At 43.1% G+C, this 21,842-nt stretch overlaps 1 protein-coding gene across 1 annotated transcript in view; it reads right to left on the reverse strand.

The window, feature by feature from the left end:
* LOC123767588 (sonic hedgehog protein) overlaps nucleotides 1-21,041 on the reverse strand; it is a 165,596-nt gene extending 144,555 nt beyond the window's left edge. The window contains exon 1 of the mRNA XM_045757345.2: nucleotides 20,554-21,041. Coding sequence (XP_045613301.1) covers nucleotides 20,554-20,907 — 354 coding nt within the window. The 5' untranslated portion in view covers nucleotides 20,908-21,041. The remainder of the gene's footprint in view (nucleotides 1-20,553) is intronic.
* Between the last annotated feature and the right edge of the window lie 801 nt (nucleotides 21,042-21,842).

Raw genomic sequence — 21,842 nt, forward strand, 5'->3', positions numbered from 1 at the left:
GAGAGAGAGCCTTGAGGTGCTCTTCACTCACCTATCATCCACTCACTCCGCCAATCAGCCCCGTCTGCTCGGTGCAATAAGTCATTACTCCGGACTATGAGACGATGGCTATGACCTCTAAACTATATAATTAATCATGCTTGATATTTATTACATAATTTGCGATATTTAATTAATAATTTACGACAGACAGTTAACAATTTGCATATGCAATACCGTCCTACGAACAGTCATTATCTCCTTTGGCCTCAGATAATTAAATGTTAAAAAAGTGTTTAACCCGAGTGTCAAGAAGTGACCGTCGCGCCCTGAGTTATAGACCAGCCACACACTTCACATATACTGCCTCACCACTTGGTAAATATATATATATATATATATATATATATATATATATATGTATATATGTATATATATATATATATATATATATATATATATATATATATATATATATATATATATATATAAGCAGTGATATCTTATATATTTGCGATAAGAAAAAGTTTAACCTTCCACAGGATGCAGCCCACAACAGTGGCCTAGCTCTGGGACACTTATTTACCACTTGGTGAAGCGAGGCATTAGGTGATAGGAAACGTTGTCAAACGTCTCGTGCTGCTCGGGTATCAAACTGTGGGCCAAATGGTTATGTGCCGACTGTGCTACCCATGAGTGATATAAACATACCAGACAAGGCATTAAAGGTTCACCTCCACAGAAGGTTCCATATCCTAACCCTCTTCCAAGTGCTATATAGTCATAATGGCTTGGCGCTTTCCCCCTGATTAGTTCCTTTCCTTTCCCTGCAGAAGGTGTTCCAACAGTCACCAGGCTGCTCTAATGTATAACTGTTAACAACAGGAGAAAATATCTAGCCCGTTGTTAGGCAACCGTTTTGACTAACGACGAGCGTTCGAGCCCACGCAACTCACCTAATCTATTGAGGTCGAGGCGTAGACATCGTCAATATTACTTTTTTTTTTATTAATACGTAGCATTTTTAGTGGATTGGTTCCGGAAAATAGGGGAGGTATTTGTTAAGAGGCACGGGGGGGGGGGGGGGTGCGGTGTCCATGTGTGTTAAACACATCACATGTGCGCCTTGCTGACAGTGTTGACACTTATGATCACCGTGTGAGACACCCCGCCAAACACACACCCAAACTACGACGTTGGTACAACGTTCGGACAAGTTTTAACGCCTAACCAGTTATAACAACCAGTATAGCAAGTTGTAACAACGTTCTAATACGTCATAAACACGTTAAGCCAAGATGTAACAACTTTATTACAAGTTGTAACAAGCGGAAAATAGAGGCAGTTTCGGTTTGTGTTTTCAGGGACGTCGTGCAGGCCAGGCAACACCTCCTGAATACCACATCCCTGCGTCACGAATACCACATCCCTGCGTCACGAATACCACATCCCTGCGTCACGAATACCACATCCCTGCGTCACGAATACCACATCCCTGCGTCACGAATACCACATCCCTGCGTCATGAATACCACATCCCTGCGTCATGAATACCACATCCCTGCGTCACGAATACCACATCCTTGCGTCACGAATACCACATCCCTGCGTCACGAATACCACATCCCTGCGTCACGAATACCACATCCCTGCGTCACGAATACCACATCCGTGCGTCATCAGTGAGTGGTAACAGCGACGTAACAGACGTCACGTTGTGACTGACGTTGATGAGTCCTGGATGCCACCAACATTATGGACGCCGAGACGCGCCCCGGCTGGGTCTACTCTCGAACATTGGTAATAAAAAATAAACTAATAAGGCCATTTGAGGGATACCGGCCACTTTATGGAGATGGAAGCGAGGCGTCGTGTTACTGGCAGTTGGGGGGGGGGGGGGAGAGGCTATTGGAGGGGGGGGGGGGGGAAGGCTGGGATGCTTCTTGAGGGGAGATGAGGAGGCTGGGGAGGGTGGAGATGGGGTCAAGGAGTCGACGCTCTGCATTTATTATTATTATTAACATCTTTATTGACAAAATTAATTATAATTTTGCCTAATCTGAGGATTTTGATGGTCTTATTAAAGTGAGGATAATGCTAGTATTCACTCTCACGCAGGACAGAGGGTCATACATAAGACAATAGGTCTAAACTGTAGGCTGAAGCACATATATATCTCTGCCAGGGAACTACATCTTGGGACCAGTAATCGCGAATCAGTCATATCGGATGTGTTTAATTCTTTCACTTTGAAGGTAAACGTTACTAGCAAATTGTTATCCGAATATTTCAATACGTAAATTGTATGATATATTATCTAGAAACAAACAATTTACATTAAACAAAATTAATATATTTAGCACTAATAATTAGAACAATACCGCATTATGTTGACAAGAAGTCCGTCGGTCAAGGGACGCAACAAGTAACTAGAGTGACTATGAGCATTATAATGCCTCGGCGTCAACACAACTACGTCGCACCTTCCTAAACGTGTACAATTACAGGACTCGTTTTGGAAACAGGTTGACGACCAATATATTCTCTTCAACAATTCACGCATCTTTTTACATAATGGATAATACTAACACTAAATATTTGTAAATAAGTTTCCAGTAGACACGCACCCCAACACACGGCAGAAGCGGAACTCCACCAGGCGAACACAGCAAACATTCGAGCCATACAAAGTAACATGTTTGAGTTGGGGTGCGTGTGGACCCCTTGTGTGCACATTTACTACGACCACATCTTCATGTTAATTCCAAAGGCTTAGGCTTATGTAGACGACTCAACACTGGATTCAGCACCAGACTTGAGAGAGCATAAATCACTTTAGAGAAATTCTTAAAACTTATTTTATCTTGGTCACGAGGGTGGAGTTACTGTTTCCAGAGAAGAATCTCAAATGATAGCTATCTCACAGAGGCACCAAATATGCCGCCTTATTATAACAGACAAGAAAAACTTGATATATAATACATGGATAAATGTATTAGTAGAGATTGATGGAAATCTGTCCTATACTAGACACGTAGAAGATGTCTCAGGCAAATGTAACATGAAAGTTGAGTGTGTGGCGGGTCGAGCATCGTCTGGATCCTGACGGGCGTCTTACAACCCACAAATTGGATCCATCATGTAAAACTCCGCTAATTTAGGATTTCAGTCCACGTTCAGTAGCACAGTGGTCTGCGTCCTCAACTCACAATCGAAGCACCCTTGTTCAATCCTCAGCATGGCAGAAACGGTTGGCCACGTTTCCGTTCACTTTATGACTCTTTTTTCACCTATCAGTAATTTGGTACCCGGGAGTTGAGCACCTGTTGTGGGTTGCATCTTGAGGAAGGTCAGTAACTGACCTAAGAGATGACTTCAAAAAGCCAGAGTCCAAGCTTCCTGCCCCCAACAACGGAAATTACAAGGTGTTGAATCGCTTAAGAGAGGACCAAGCATGCAGTGAGACGCCAACTTAACGCACACGACTTAAAACCATCCTTGCAGACTCCACACAAGATGTATCTGATCTGACAAAGCTTACTAAATGCGTATCCCACACTAAGCTTCACTACAGCTCCCTCTACCAGTAACCGCACCAATCAGACCGAGCTATTGGGTATTTATCTAGCCACTGAATACCTTAAGCTCAATGGTGGTGGAGTGATATTCTGTGACTCTAAAAGTGCTCTGCAGTCCTTAAATAACCCATCACAATGTACGTCGGAAGTAGCTTGTAATATTAAATGGAATGTAATTTTTGCCAATGATAATAACTCTTGTATAAAATTTGTGTGGATCCCATCCCATGTTGGAGTTGGAAAACATGACTTTGTAGATCAATTGGCCAATGAGGCTTGCAGGAAAGAAAACATTGATTATGACTTTGGACTATCTAATGCAGTTATTAGAAACATACAAATTAAAGAAATTAATTCAGATTTAGAAGAACTAAGAAATGCCCAGAGACCTGAAAGCTGCAGTATTAAAAGTTATGACAAGTTTTGTAATAATAGGTATTTGTATGGTCAGCACAGTAACCGGACCAGGCAATGTGATGTAGTCATTGTGGTAATTCGCCTTGGCTATAGACACATCTGGCAGGTTAGTGAGGCTGAGCCACTACCAGAATATTCAGATTGTAAACTCTGTGATAAACCTTTAATGCATTCACTAGAACACTATATTGATGAATGTGAAACCGTAAAGGACTTTAGACCTCCTGGCCTCTTGTACCACCAACTGTGTAACTATTTTATTGACTCAGGTGTTCTGGACGACATCCTAACAATTTACCCAAATTTTGCTTGTCCATTTTAAAGAATGAAGAACAATTTTTATTTATATTACTTCTAAGCTGTATCACTTATGAACCCATCCCTGCCCTTGTGTTGCAGTGCACAATAGAAAGTTGTTTTCACGTATCCATACATTAAAACATTGATTGTAACAATGATATATATGTGCTTCAGCCTACAGTTTAGACCTATTGTCTTATGTATGACCCTCTGTCCTGCGTGACAGTGAATACTAGCATTATCCTCACTTTAATAAAACCATCAAAATCCTCAGATTAGGCAAAATTGTAATTAATTTTGTCAATAAAGATGTTAATAATAATAACCAATCACCAGGTACCGCATGTGACTACCATATAATGTTTCTTTACCACAAACACTATTCTCTCGTTAAAAAAATAGCCAAATTTTGGAACTCGTATTAACAGCAGATTAGCAATTACTATTATTATTATTCTTATTATTGTTTAACAGTAATAATTATCATGTGTACTTTTGAATTATAGAACAAAAATGACTTATGTCTTCCGCTTATCTTGTTTTCTTTATTAGTAGGACGAGAATAATTGTTTTTTTACATGGTTTTTCACAATGATGATAATACTGATAACGATGGTAATGTTGATAATGACATTGACTATAATGCAGAAGTATATAATGGAGATGAAAAGCAATAATGAGTGGACTGATTACTCATCTCATTTATAATTACTTTGACAGTATTAATAATAATAATATACAAAACACAGTACACAAAATAATGAGAAATATAGATTATAATTCTGCTAAGCAAAAATAATTAAGTAATTATAGCAACAGAATTGTAAAAACGTATATAATAATTACCTTAATACTATAATAATATAATAATTTCATAATTGCATTATCGAATAATTTAGGGTTATCATTCAGGATAGGCCTACCATAGGCCTACCATATGGTTCTACTGTATTTCTTTTCTCTTTTTAAAGTTTTTTTTTGTGTTTGTTGACTTCCCCTTGAGAACGCCATTTTCCACCACCTTACGTTCATAAGACGAGCCGTAGTTTCTGTTGAAACGTGGCTTCGTAGCCCCTTGGCCAAGCTGGACATTGGGCCCATTAACCGCTTTGTGGCCACGCTGGGAACTGCGCCGTGGAGCCCCCCTGGGGGCCACGCTGGGAACTGCGCCGTGGAGCCCCCCTGGGAGCCACGCTGGGAACTGCGCCGTGGAACCCCCCCTGGGAGCCACGCTGGGAACTGCGCCGTGGAACCCCCCCTGGGAGCCACGCTGGGAACTGCTCCGTGGAACCCCCCCTGGGGGCCACGCTGGGAACTGCGCCGTGGAACCCCTCCTGGGGGCCACGCTGGGAACTGCGCCGTGGAACCCCCCCTGGGGGCCACGCTGGGAACTGCGCCGTGGAGCCCCCGAATACATTAACACGAGTGAGACAGTGTAAATAAACCATGCAAGAATCTGTGTGGTTACATTTTACTAGCGCAGATTTTGAATTCATATGTGTCGAATTATATATTATTGATGTGCCGGGTTGAGTCAAGTGTGACATACTGGGCTGCAAGAGTGTGCTAACACGGAGAATTAGATTAAAACTGTGTGATTATGTTCAAGGATGTTTTACAAGAGCTGATTTATGTGCCCTATATATATAACTGTCGATAAATTTATAATTCTCCATAAGTATATAATTAGCTTTAAGTAGATGATTGTCAGGTTGAAGCTGTTGCATCGGTATTGATATTAGCAGCGTGTGGGAGTCGATGAGAAGGCGGGTATGGGGGGGAGGGATGTGGTCGACGAACAACCAATTACTGCACATTTTCTTTACCAAATCTTGTTCACATACTCAAATTTGAGTCTCAAATTTGTACAGAGGTACAATTGATTGAAAATAAAGTAATATGATTCTAATCATCGTATTGATTGGTGTTCCTCTAAAAGAATCTTTCCTGCCTCTACTCTACACAGACGCCGTCTTGTTGACTCGGCTCTGATACACAATGTACCCAACATGAACTTGAGTTCTGGCTTTGTTGCTGTGGACTCTTCCCTGTCACAGTATAAACTCAAATGCTCTAAACTTTCTAACAAACGTGACCTAACATAAGCTTACCCTTCCATTTTTTTTTCTTCTCTTTCATTCTTTCTTTTTCTTTCCCTTGTTTTCTCTTACGATCCCTTACTTAATACTATCCCCTTCTTATTCCTATTACTATCCCTTTCTTATTCCTATTACTATCTTTTTCTTATTGGGTTGGTATAAATAAGAGCTGCCTCGTATGGGCCAATAGGCCTTCTGCATTTACCTTTGTTCTTATTCCTATTTCCTTTATTACACTTTACCTTGCGTACCTTTTGCCTTGCTTTTTCTTCCTCTAAGATTATCTCCTCCTCCCCTCTCTCTTGCCTATTTTTGCTTCGACTCCTTTCCTTATCACAATCGACTTGAGAATGGTCCAGGACGAACCGAAACGTCGTCGTCCCTTCACTTTCTAGTGTGTGGTCTGGTCAACCTATTTCTGCCACGTTATTGTGACTCCTCGTCTGTAGAGGAACAATTGTTCCCATAGACTGAGTACAGCGCTGGTATTCAAACCTGCAATCCTAATACCACGTCGCATTTTGACGTATACTTTACCTAAGAGCAACAATCGTCGTATTAGAACAATTTGGTTCGCGAAATTGACATACTGTCCCATTTTCTGGTTTGCGTCCTCTGTAGTTAAGGATAAGAGTACTTTACCTGGTTGATGGGGTTCTGGGAGTTCTTCTACTCCCCAAGCCCGGCCCGAGGCCAGACTTGACTTGTGAGAGTTTGGTCCACCAGGCTGTTGCTTGGAGCGGCCCGCAGGCCCACATTCCCACCACAGCCCGGTTGGTCCGGCACTCCTTGAAGGAAACAATCTAGTTTCCTCATGAAGACGAGAGGAGTACTTTAGTACGAAGGTTTCTTGACGTTGGGAATCCTTAGGAGTACGGGCTGAGTATTCATAAGAGTCTGGGTCTACGTCTGGGAATATGTTGATTCAACTCTTGAGATTTACTCCCAGTTTGCCTGTAGCTTGCACATGAAGATGTGGGTATCGGGGATAATTGTCCCAGTTACGGATGTGGTCACACGTGGCTTGAGCATCCAGGTCACACATATCCTGGGCTTGTACATGAAGTCACATATGCCGGGATTTACCTCAACTTCTTTAGTCTTCCATTTATGAAATATTAATCTGGTCGCGTTTTAAGATTATTACTATTTTGTATAAATAAAACTGATGTACGAGGGACGCCATTTGGTATTTACGAATCAGTTTTGTAATCCAAGATTACCGAATCTTTAACAAGAAGAAGATTTGCGGGATCTACGATGATTTCACTCTTCGGAATTGAGTTCTTGGAATGCTAGAATTTAAGGTTTGTTCGAGAGCAATATATTACGATTGGTTTCGTCGGACTGAAGACGACGTTGAACAAGTCAGAGAAGTCTTTAGTGATCAGCGTTTTACAGTGAGATTTGTACCACAGAATCACATATACACACGAGAAAAATATATGGAAGTCGTATAATAGGATGAAACCCGCATGCCCAAATTCCCCAGGCACACGCCCTATGCCGCCTAGACCTTGATTTTTAGCCCTTCGTGGTTCAGTCGGTAGTGAGTGTGCCTGAGGAGATTAGCTTTGTGGGTTCGATATCCTAGCTATATCATGTTCTTGTGAGTCAAATGTGCACATAAAGATATATTGTTGGGGGCCGTGTGTTGGTCTGCGTGTGACATAGCTAAGTTAGTGGGTGTCTGGCAGTGTCTTTAAGGACAAATTTATGTTTTCAAAGATTTAAGGTTGAGCTGTTTAAGGCAAGTGGGTTGTCTTGGGGCTGGCTTTAAAAGGAAGAGCTCCTTATCCGATATTTACTGTCGATTTGTTTATCTCAAATTCGACTCTATGAAAAAATATTATTTGCGATTAAATGTGTGTATTATTTGTTGCTCTGGTCAGCTGTCTAAACATATTATACTTATTTTTTCTATTATTATTATTATTTTATTTGTATATTTACTATTATTTATTATTGTTATTATTATTTAGTCATTTACATAAATTTTAGGCCTGTATCTTTAGGAATTGATTTTCCAGAGTCATATTTTCAAAGGCGACAGCAGGAATGTTATTTATTTAGTGAATATTTTTAAACACAACTTTTTAATTTATCGGCCGACGGTAACTTTTTCAGACACTTCATTCATCTTGACGTTATTTTGGGTTGTAGATAAAACAAACTAAAGTCTAACGTACATAATGACATATTTCTTATTTTCATTTAACTTTGTTTTGGTCTGATACAAATAGCTAAAATAAATTTTAAGATAGTTTTTCTATACAATTATATTTTTAATGTACTTTGCAGAGCAATATGACACTGGATCTGTGTGACATATACATCTACAGTAATATTTATTATCAGTCAAAAGACTTCTGAGAATATTACCATGAAGCTTCCAGCAGAATATTGAACTCAAAATATTTTCTTTGTCAACATAACCCCAGCACTTAAATGTTTCCAACACGACACATAAGCCCTCTAAATATTGTCCAATCTTCAGTCAGCTGCCACAAATAAGCTGAAGTTGTCGGCGGAGCGTCGCCTCAGTAACCAGTAATGGCATGAGGAGTCGAGTCTTTGTTGTGAGAGCGTCGTCCACAGCCCACAATAAGGTCTGGGGGATCCTGTAGCTGGAAGCATGATAAAAGAGCATCAAGCACAGGCGTAAATGTCGCTAGAACGGGACATTGAATGGGCTTAAGGCGGGCGTCGGCGTCAAGAGCGGCGGCCACACAGACACACGCGGGGCTGGACTTGAGGCCGCACCATACACCGTCAACACAACCATCTTATACCAACTTGGCCTCACACTAAATGTTTCCCGGTTTGTAAGCTATGGGGGTCACGTCGTCAACATTCCGGTACTTTAGTGAAATTCAAATCGCCAAAATTTTGACGTTCCTGTGACAATTGAACAGGGGCTTCGAAAGGTTAGGTTTTTCCCATATCCGATGGTTTCTGGTTAGGCAAAATCACTGTTTATTTGACGCTTTATAAGCAACGAGAGCGACCTGATCCAACACTGATGGTGAGCGCCTACCAGATATCTGAACGGTGCTACCAGAGGCTACCAGACTACCAAGGATATTTGAATGGGTCTAAGGCTACCAGGCTACAAAGGATATATGAACTAAGGTTACAAAGGATGATGCATCTTTTCTTTAATGAAAACAATATCTTGTGCAGACTTTGTGTTGATGGTGCAGGGTTTGCGATGCAAATATCGATAGCGCTGCGTCTAGGAGTCGATGCTGTACTTTCTGTGAAGAAATATAATTGGTTTTGGATTTATTTGCCGTCATTGAAGATGTTACTTTATATGCCTGAATTTTTATTTATATTAAAGATTTTTGTGATATGGTTTGAACCATAAAGCACTTGAGATACTGGAAAACACTTAGTAGCATAAACGATTTAATTCCTTGTTTGGATAAGATAAGATACTATTAATAACATTAACAAACATAATATTAATAATAATAATAGTACAATTATTATTATTTGTATTAATGATACACTTTTTCTAATGATTTAAACTAGTATGTGTCTAACAACTCTTGCGCGCCTCAGAAGCAGTAAAGCATCTGTAAATAAATCAGAAAATTCCACAAAAGTAATACTGGTACTAGCAGTAGGGAACACTGAGCCTTGTGCGTGCTGGACAGCGATTCATCCGTCGTCTCCGGCTCCTCTCGACATTTTGTATAGGTAAACAAACCATTTTAGTGAGTAATGGTTATCTTGCATTCACAGCACTCTAGGGGCGCCTGGTAGTGTGCCGCTTCAACCACAATGATCCAAGCAACAGTAAGATCAGCTAGAGCAATGATGAGTTGTTTCAAACGTCTGTATAATTGGACTTGCAACGTGCAGTGTTGTCTTATAGGTGTATTGGATTACAATAGCCTCATGAAACTTGTCGAAGGTGTATAGGATTACAAAAGCCTCGTACAAGTCGAGGCTTTATGCACCAATTTGTAAAACATATTTGTATATATTTTGAAGTCAACCAGTACAGTATTTGTTTTATTGTGGCAGCTGATATGTCTGGATAATTTTGTTCGGGCTGGTTCATATATTTTTATTATTATTATTAGCGATATTAAATATTTACAACAAAACGAAACTATTCTACATTAGAAAATAGTATTGTTTTATGTTATAAAATAATATTTGCTTTTATTGTCAAACGATAATGTTCCTGAAAATTGTAAGTTAATATTTAAAAACAACAATCACATTTAGTTGAGAAAACTTATGTTTGCCAGCAAGAGTGAGAGAGCAGCCCTGGTGGCAGCGCTCCCGGTCCTCATGCCACGATACATCCAATAAAACTTGCTCAATAAACCTTCCCGGGCGTCTCTCTCTGCTCTGGCAGAGGTGTCACGAGTCGTCCGAGGACACTCGAGGTCTACGGTAAAAGACTGAACGATGGAGGTGGTGGAGCGAGGTACTGGTCCCCGGGCGCTCCTCCGGCCTCTTCTTGTGGCTCGGGGTCCTACTCCCACAACTCTAATTCCAGTGTCCTACACCCATGGTCCTTGTTCGGGTGTCCTACATGTATGGTCCTTGTTCGGGTGTCCTACATGTATGGTCCTTGTTCGGGTGTCCTACATGTATGGTCCTTGTTCGGGTGTCCTACATGTATGGTCCTTGTTCGGGTGTCCTACATGTATGGTCCTTGCTCGGGTGTCGTACATGTATGGTCCTTGCTCGGGTGTCCTACATGTATGGTCCTTGTTCGGGTGTCCTACATGTATCGTCCTTGCTCGGGTGTCCTACACGTATGGTCCTTGCTCGGGTGTCCTACATGTATGGTCCTTGCCCGGGTGTTCTACATGTATAGTCCTTCCTCGGGTGTCCCACATGTATAGTCCTTGCTCGGGTGTCCTACACGTATGGTCCTTGCTCGGGTGTCCTACACGTATGGTCCTTGCTCGGGTGTCCTACACGTATGGTCCTTGCTCGGGTGTCCTACACGTATGGTCCTTGCTCGGGTGTCCTACACGTATGGTCCTTCCTCGGGTGTCCTACACGTATGGTCCTTGCTCGGGTGTCCTACATGTATGGTCCTTGTTCGGGTGTCCTACATGTATGGTCCTTCCTCGGGTGTCCTACACGTATGGTCCTTGCTCGGGTGTCCTACACGTATGGTCCTTGCTCGGGTGTCCTACACGTATGGTCCTTGCTCGGGTGTCCTACACCATATTGTGTTATATTGCTGGATGTAGCGCTTATGCCCTTTTATAAATTGTAAGGTTGTTTGAGTTTAACTATTCAGTAAAAGATGTTGCAACACTAGAAAACTCGCAGCATATACATGTGGCCACAATATTTTCATACATACATACATACATACATATATACATACATACATACCAATTCTATATTATATTCCAAACTAATATAGAAATAGTTTGGAGAAAGGAATAATTTAAAGTTGTCAAGATGAGGAAGCCTGTGCTTAAGCTTATCATGGCACCTCAAGGTAGAATTACTGATCTTCCTTAGAAAGTAGTCCGCAACACTTGCCTAGCTCCTGGGTAGTTATTTACTGCTAGGTGAATAGAGGTATCAGGTGAAAGGAACCACGTGGGGATGTGTTGTGCCTCCCAATCCCCAAGTGATGGGGCCTGGCGCTGCCTCACCATCTTATATTTACTATCATCATCACCACACTTTTAAAGACTTTATTTTTTCGTTTTTTTTTTTGTCCACTTGTTTAAGTGCTGGCAGGAGGAAGATGGCGGCAGCAAGGTCACATGCACTTGTTTACGTCCTAATGTTTCTGATGAAGCCGGTCACAGGAGTGCAGGATTACCTAGTGCCTTCGCTCTGGTACCTCAAGGTGTTCTGGTCATCTCTAACATAATCCCACTCATTCTGCCTGCTTTAATTGGGTTTTATATATGTATATGCTATAAGAAAGTTGTCTGCCTAAATATGGAGAGCAGATGTAAAGGTAGCTGGCTTAGCCTTACCTACCTTTGTAGGGAAAATGGTCCTGGGTACGGAACGGACATAGGATGGTCGAGGTAGGCCTAAGTTAAATGCTTTAAGAAATATTAGCATTTATTGGATCACCCCCCACCATGCGATTTTCATGTAGTGAAAGTGAAATATGTGGTCTGATTTCCCGAGAGTGTTTAGTTATCGTAGTAATATATTTTCTGAGACCCATACAGTTTCAGAATTATTTAATAATAATTTTTTTGAGAGAAATGGAACAGTGGAGCGAAAGGGATGATGTGGATAGAGATGAAGAGGGGAGGGAAGGGGGATGGGGACGTTTTCCATACATCGAGGCCGATATATAGAAAACGTTAATTTACTGTCCCTAGATTTTATTTAATACGTCACATTTTAATGGGATTAGTAGAATGTGTGGGAAATGCCGCGTGTTAGTTTTATTATTATTATTATTATTTTCTATCACAGACGTGGCCATATATTTACAATGCTAACCAGCATTTATACATTTTTTTCTGTCCTCCATGGACAGGATGAGAGGGTTGTTAAACATATAGTTCAAGGATTTATTGAAGAATCAACCACAGAAGGCACTTTGTGTGGTGGTGAAGTAGTTAGGGAATTACCAGGGACGAGTGGCGGACACGTGCCCGCTCCTCCACGACCCCCAGGGAGAAGATAGTGGTTATCAACGGGGTTCACACTGACTCAGGCTCCCGGACTCTGCCCTCCTTTATCTCTCTGGCTTGCTAGACTCAGGTCAACCAGCGCGTCATGCAACCACATGGCGCCCTGTGACCCCATAGCCTCCTCCCCCTCTCTCTCTCACACACACACACACACACACACACACACACACACACACACACACACACACACACACACACACACACACACACACACACACATTCACACACATACACACACACACACACACATTCACACACATACACACACAGACACACACACCTACGGTTCCCAGACTCAAAAATATGACAGAGACGGACGGACAATTTGGTTATTTCTGCACTACCGTAAAGCTTTTGACACAGTTCCGCACGAGAGTCTGCTACACAAACTTGACACGCAGGCAGGAGTAACTGGAAGACCATTGACACGGAGAGTACTTAAAACACAGGAACCATAGAGCCACAGTGAGTGGCGAGAAGTTGAACTGGCGCAGTGTAACGAGCAGAGGTCTTCAAGCACTGCCATTAGGCTCTAACTGTTTCTCAGATATTTGTGACCTGCCAATGGAGGTAGATTCCAACATGTCGATATTTGCGGGCGATACAAAGCTAATGAGTCGAGACAGATGAGGATTTTAACATGCACCAAGAAGACCTAGAGTTAGTTTAATTCATTTATTATGTGTCCCGTACCCATCCTGTGAGCAGTAATGGAGAAGGTTACACACACACACAAACACACACACACACACACACACACACACACACACACACACACACACACACACACACACACACACACACACACACATAATGGATTCACAACATGCAAAACTGGTCCAAGAAATGGCAATTTGATTTTATCACTAACAACCGTATTGTGATGAAAATGTAAATATACGAGAGTAGGATGGTACAAAAGGAAGGGAACAACAACCAGAACAACAGCTTCCTGTAACAACTTTAACAACTGTAACAACTTAAGAAGTGGACCTAAGAGAAGTGATAACACCAAGTATAACTCCGGAGTCACGTATAAATAGAATAAGGTCATCAGTATTCTCTAAACTGGCAAACATCAGATTACCATTCACAAGTCTAAATAAGGAGGCATTTAGATCTATGTACACCACCTCAAAAAGCACATAAGGAACCTTGAAAAAGAATAGAAGTTTGGAAAGAGACTTGTCCCAGAATTACTTGGGATGGGGTATGAAAAAAGAATGAAAATGCTGGTTGTTAGAAAACAGGCAGGAAAGAGCAGACATGATGGGGATATATAAATTCCTAGGAGGAGTGACAGGTCTGAAAAAAAGGATGTGATCACATTGAATAACAATAGAACAAGAGGGAACGGATGTACGTGATAAACAGATCAGCATAGAAATATTGGAAAGTATCTTTTTAGCGTAATAATTATAGGAAATTTGAATGAACTAAACGAGCTAGTTGTAGAAGTCAACTTCGTTCGTAATTTCAAAAGCAGATAAGGTAGATAAGTCGGGAGTCATTGTAGTAGACAACCAGCAGCTGGAAAGACGGGGTCTAAGAACTGAAGCTCGAACCTTCATGAACTAATAAGTGACTAGAGAGGATACACTTGCTAGTATGTTGACCAGACCACACACTAGAAGTTGAAGGGACGACGACGTTTCGGTCCGTCCTGGACCATTCTCAAGTCGATTGTCTGAGAATGGTCCAGGACGGACCGAAACGTCGTCGTCTCTTCAACTTCTAGTGTGTAGTCTGGTCAACATACTTCAGCCACGTTATTGTGACTCATCGCCTGCACACTTGCTAGTATATATATCCAAAATGAGGCAAGTGTGAACAATTTGGAAGGTTGTTGGTCCACAGGAACCATGGACCGCGGCGTCACTGTGACCTGGCACACACACAACACTTCACGTGAGGACTACAGAAGGGTAAGGACCGCTCTACAGGAAGTTCAGTAGAACAAATTGAAGGGAGGTACTACACATGTAAAGATGAAACTCGAAGCTGAGAAATGTGCAGAATCCACAGAACAATTTATCCCAACCTGGAAGGAAGAACAGAACGAGTCCATTGTTCAACAGGCAGTGCAAGATGGAGGCGAAGACCAAAATAACATGGACAATATACAGAGAACTTGGAACATTGGAAGATGGTGAGGCACTAAACCCCCATGAAGGTAACAACTAGAACACTCTGAGAACGACAACAAAGGACCAGCCAAGGCTGCTGTATTGTCTTATACTCAGGAAAACGGTAAGAGAACACGTGATCAAGCCGAGCAAACAGAGAAGACTTCTCACATAAAGCAGAAAGTGACAAGTGTGGCGAGTGAGGAGGCCAACAAGTGGATTCAGGCCTACAGACGTTGACCAGAGTGGAGGCGACAGACATCCACAGCAATATTATATAATCACTGAGTTTCAGGTAAAATAATACCTGGAAGAATTATTGGCAACCACGTCAAGTATCATCATGGTAGCTGAATGAGGCTTCAGGTCTTCTGTGTTAATTTCAGTTTGAATTACAGCATTAGACACGGTGGCTCCCGGAAATCTTGAAAAAGGCACATGTTTTCCCAATGTTCAAGAAAGGAAACAAACAGAAAACACTTAACTATAGACTGTTATTACTAAAACACATTACTTGCAAAATTCTGAAAAAAGTAGTTTTAAAGATAATGGCAGAGAATTAGAATACATTTTGTAATAAGAGGCAACACGGTTTCAGTGAGAGAAAGTCTTGCCTGACAAACTAGATAATTCTTTGACAAGATCACCCAAAATGCGAAGACAAAGAAGGTTAGGTAGACTGCATCTTCCTTGACTGTCAAAACACCTTCGATACTCTTCCCTCACAAAGAGCTAGTGTTTAAGATTTAGAGAAACGCAATGATACTAATCTAACGGACTAGAAACAAAAGGTTATCGCCAGAAAAAGATGTGAGGCTGCAGAGGAGTAGAAAGCAAGGTCCCACAAAGCTCTGCCCTAGAACCAATGCTGTTTCCAATCTCTGTAAACGACCTATTCAGGGGAGTGATCTCGTGCATGTTAATGTTTACAGATGATGCAAAGTTGAGGAACATAAACACAGTGAAAGATTACAGAGTGTTAGAGAAAGTAGGCAGACTAATGGTTGTAAGATACTGAAGATGGGAATTGAAGACTAAGATGACAAGGAACCTACAATGTAAGTGGGAAACAATTAAAAGATTTAGAGAGAGAACAAGGCTAGAGACTGGGTAATATTCCAACAATATTAAGGGAGATGCCTAACTTAAAAATTGTGACGTCAGCAACACACGGAGAACTAGCGAACAAATTAACATCATTTAAATATAAAACAAAATCAATTTCAAGAGCATATATTTAATTTACTTGAGACGGTTCCTAGAGTAAACAGTACCGGCATGGAATCACACTTCGCGAAGCACAAAAAAAGAAACTTACAACTGTGCTAGAAATGAGAGGACTGAGTTAACAGGACAGTTTAAGGCCACTGCTCTGACAACCCTAGAGAGGAGTAGCTGAGGGAATATGTTCACAACCCTCAAGATACTTACTCGAATAAATAATTATGACAAGGTCGACCGCCATTCACAATCTTACGAGTAGACCATCTACTACGAGCGAATAGTAGATGGTCGGGAGATATAAATACAAAATATAGAGAGCAAGGATGTGGAAGTGGAACACCACATGTCACCACCCATAGGACCTTATAGGCCAACACTAAAAGGTCAGCAACACAAACTTCCGCACACACAAACACACGCCCGGTCACACATCATCATCTACATGTATGAGACTGACTAACCAGAACTTCCTTCGTACATCAGAGTGAAGAGTCATTCAGGATTGCATACAACGAGTTATACCAAAGCTGGATAATGGGCAGAGGTATGTTACCAGCTTAATACCGTAGTCGAGAGACATGAGTTACGAGGAAAGACTCAAGAAACTAACCGTCTCGTCACTGTAGAAGAAGAAACAGGGGAGATATGATCACGACTAATATTTAAGAGAAAATTCCTAGTTATTTGTCATGAGTGGAATGTGAAGATGGCGACGCAGGTGGATGCTAAGTAACCTTCCTGAATGATCCACAAGGATACCAGGAGGCAGGTGTATAATAATCCACAGGGATACCAGGAGGCAGGTGTATAATAATCCACAGGGATACCAGGAGGCAGGTGTATAATAATCCACAGGGATACCAGGAGGCAGATGTATAACTAGTAACATCGATGTATTTGCCTACACAAAACAAACAGTATAGATGCACTTAGGAAACACTGGAGAACACGAGAGATAAGGAATCCATGAGTGCTATCTCTAAGAGTCTCGGGGAACTGGTGGAGTTAACAAAGGTGAGATGTGCAGCATAAGACACTGTACAACAAGAGGTTGTTATGAACAACCTGAGACTAAGACAAGTCTTAGGGATGTAAGCAAGTTATTAATGTGAGAGTAGCGAGCAGGTGTAATGAGTCGTGAGGTAAGATAATCAAGGCTAATTACAAAGTCTGAAGCGCGGTTATAATAACTTACAAATAGTTGTGAGCCATTGTATTCAGCGACGAATACTACGACTAGGAGAAAACACATATACTAAATTTTGTAAGTTCCATTTAGGGAGACGGTCGGCCGAGCGGACAGCACGCTGATCTTGTGATCCTTTGGTCCTGGGTTCGATCCCAGGCGCCGGCGAGAAACAGTGGGCAGAGTTTCTTTCACCCTATGCTCCTGTTACCTAGCAGTAAAATAGGTACCTGGGTGTTAGTCAGCTGTCACGGGCTGCTTCCTGAGGGTGGAGGCCTGGTCGAGGACCGGGCCGCGGGGACACTAAAAAGCCCAGAAATCATCTCAAGATAACCTCAAGATAGTGGGCGATCACTGTACAGTGATGGTCGTTCACCTACGAGGTGGGGACGCGGACGACAGCAGTGGTAAGGAAGCCTAGAAGCTGTAATACTGAAGGAACTATGACGGAATGAGTGAATTTCTGTTAGTTCCAATGGGACCAAGGAATGAACCCGAGCAATCTCACTAGTGCATCGCCGCCCATGCATAAAAATCCTCAATATTTCGGTGATTTAATTTGAACTAATATCTCTCATTTTTAACGGATTGGTCGATTCCGTAAAAAATGCGACCTATGAACTGAATGGACAGTCAAGACTGAAGGTGCTGGAAAAATACCTGTCAAGGAAGACTATAAAAATACCTGTCAAGGAAGACTATAAAAATACCTGTCAAGGAAGACTATAAAAATACCTGTCAAGAAACACTGTAAAAATACCTGTCAAGGAAGACTGTAAAAATACCTGTCAAGGAAGACTATAAAAATACCTGTCAAGGAAGACTATAAAAATACCTGTCAAGGAAGACTGTAAAAATACCTGTCAAGGAAGACTGTAAAAATACATGTCAAGGAAGACTGTAAAAATACCTGTCAAGGAAGACTGTAAAAATACCTGTCAAGGAAGACTGTAAAAATACCTGTCAAGGAAGACTGTAAAAATACCTGTCAAGGAAGACTGTAAAAATACCTGTCAAGGAAGACTGTAAAAATACCTGTCAAGGAAGACTGTAAAAATACCTGTCAAGGAAGACTGTAAAATACCTGTCAAGGAAGACTGTAAAAATACCTGTCAAGGAAGACTGTAAAATATACACACATGCTATGACAACCAGGAGGTGTTAAAACAGAGACACAAGTATCAAATATTGAAGAGGTCAAGTAAGGTGATAATCAGGAGAAAGCGCGAACCCTTTACGACTATATATCACATGGAAGAGCTACGAGGATAAGGTTTAGGAGAGGAGTAAGGAAAAGGAGGAAGATGAGAGGCAGATGTGTTGGTGCTGCTCGCGTGTGCTGCACATCCACTTTACAACCACACGACACACACATCCTGACGGATGAACCTTCAAACACCAGGAGAATGACACACATCTTGACGGATGTAAACTCCAACACTAAGACAACGACATATATCCCCACAAACATTATCATACCCATTATATATATATATATATATATATATATATATATATATATATATATATATATATATATATATATATTCCCTATAACACTATACCAATGATATATATTCCCCTCTAACACGATAACAACCGTTACTCTTGACGCCAGGATGAGCACTACAGTGACTCTTGACGCCAGCATGAGCACTACAGTGACTCTTGACGCCAGCATGAGCACTACAGTGACTCCTGACGCCAGCATGAGCACTACAGTGACTCTTGACGCCAGGATGAGCACTACAGTGACTCCTGACGCCAGCATGAGCACTACAGTGACTCCTGACGCCAGGATGAGCACTACAGTGACTCTTGACGCCAGCATGAGCACTACAGTGACTCTTGACGCCAGCATGAGCACTACAGTGACTCCTGTCGCCAGCATGAGCACTACAGTGACTCTTGACGCCAGCATGAGCACTACAGTGACTCTTGACGCCAGCATGAGCACTACAGTGACTCTTGACGCCAGCATGAGCACTACAGTGACTCCTGACGCCAGCATGAGCACTACAGTGACCCGACGCCAGCATGAGCACTACAGTGACTCTTGACGCCAGGATGAGCACTGCAGTGACTCCTGACGCCAGGATGAGCACTACAGTGACTCTTGACGCCAGCATGAGCACTACAGTGACTCCTGACGCCAGCATGAGCACTACAGTGACTCTTGACGCCAGCATGAGCACTACAGTGACTCCTGACGCCAGGATGAGCACTACAGTGACTCCTGACGCCAGGATGAGCACTACAGTGACTCCTGACGCCAGGATGAGCACTACAGTGACTCCTGACGCCAGGATGAGCACTACAGTGACTCCTGACGCCAGGATGAGCACTACAGTGACTCCTGACGCCAGGATGAGCACTACAGTGACTCCTGACGCCAGGGGCTACACCCCCAGGACCACTACCCATCACGGCGCCAGTGCCACATGCATGATAAGATTGCTGCCTCCCTTGTTTTTGGTGATACATGATTATCTGTTATATTATATAGACATACTTGAGATTGAAGCTTGTTTTGTTGGTATAAGAATGACACGTCTAACCCTCTTAGTGCCTGTGAGTGCCAGTATAAGGTGCCACTAACACTGGCCTAGTGCCAGTGAGTGACAGTATAGGGTGCCACCATCACACTGACCTGGTGCCAGTGAGTGACAGTATAGGGTGCCACCATCACACTGGCCTAGTGCCTGTGAGTGACAGTATAGGGTGCCAATAACACTGACCTAGTGCCAGTATAAGGTGCCGCCAACACTGACCTAGTGCCAGTGAGTGACAGTATAAGATGCCACCAACACTGACCTAGTGCCAGTGAGTGACAGTATAAGGTGCCACCAACACACTGACCTAGTGCCAGTGAGTGACAGTATACGGTGCCACCAACACTGACCTAGTGCCAGTGAGTGACAGTATAAGGTGCCACCAACACTGACCTAATGCCAGTGAGTGACAGTATAGGGTGCCAATAACACTGACCTCTGTCATTAGTCTGTCGGCTCCAGTGCCTTCCTCGTCCTTAAAGATGATGTCAGAATTGTAATTAGGAACGAGGTTTTGGAAGCGCGGGTCGTCTCTGGTGATGGGTCCCTCCGTCAGACCTGAGGCGCCTAGGGTCTTCTCCGACACGTTGGGAACATGTTGCTTGAACACGAGCGGCCTCAGCTTGCGGGGGGAGCGCCGCCGACCCCCGCCGCGACCAGGCCCGCAACACTGCACAAACGACCCACTCAACACGGTCAAAATGATCAAACAGGTGTACACCTGTTTCCAGCACAGGTGTGGGGTTCCCGAGCCCCACCAGTGGCATCGCGCGCGCGCCCCGTGACCCATGATGGCCTGGTTCACTCACTGATCAGGTCAGGTCGCCCGCCGGTGACCTGGCTCACTCATGGCACACACACACGCCGCTCAGCAAAACACTGAAACCACCGCAGCCTCAGCCTTGGGGCGGGACGCGCGTGGCCGAGTGTAGCCGAGGTGGGAGGAGTCTACCCCACGGGCCAGCCAATCACCGCTCCAGTTATGGCATAGCTCCTCCCAGACGTGCCCTCAGCACCCCTGGCCACTCCTCCGCCCGGGTGCACACCTCTACCCCAGCCGGACAGCTGACCACAAGCTGTAGCTTTTACTACTGCCCACAACACCTGCCACACTCGCCCTAATAGCAACACCTGGGCTGTTGCACCTGTTGAGCTCCGACACCACGGGCACAGGGGCGGACGCGCCACCTCCTCCCGCCACGGTGCTCATGCCAGTGACCTGCCACAACACGTCCCTCCAGGTGGCTCACCTGCCGCTGCTCAGGCGGGTTACACATGTCTACAACTGATCACTAAACCGTATCAGTGTACCTTGTCGCACCAACCTATTCTCGCCACCATGCAACCCATTCTATCATAAGGCTTCATACCACACTACCCATTGTACCACAGAACTTGACACCACACTACCCCTCTACAACAGAACTTGACACCACACTACCCCTCTACCACAGAACTTGACACCACACTACCCCTCTACCACAGAACTTGACACCACACTACCCCTCTACCACAGAACTTGACACCACACTACCCCTCTACCACAGAACTTGACACCACACTACCCCTCTACCACAGAACTTGACACCACACTACCCCTCTACCACAGAACTTGACACCACACTACCCCTCTACCACAGAACTTGACACCACACTACCCCTCTACAACAGAACTTGACACCACACTACCCCTCTACAACAGAACTTGACACCACACTACCCCTC

This window comes from Procambarus clarkii, chromosome 67, assembly GCF_040958095.1.
Source record: "Procambarus clarkii isolate CNS0578487 chromosome 67, FALCON_Pclarkii_2.0, whole genome shotgun sequence".
Taxonomy (NCBI): Eukaryota; Metazoa; Arthropoda; class Malacostraca; order Decapoda; family Cambaridae; genus Procambarus; species Procambarus clarkii.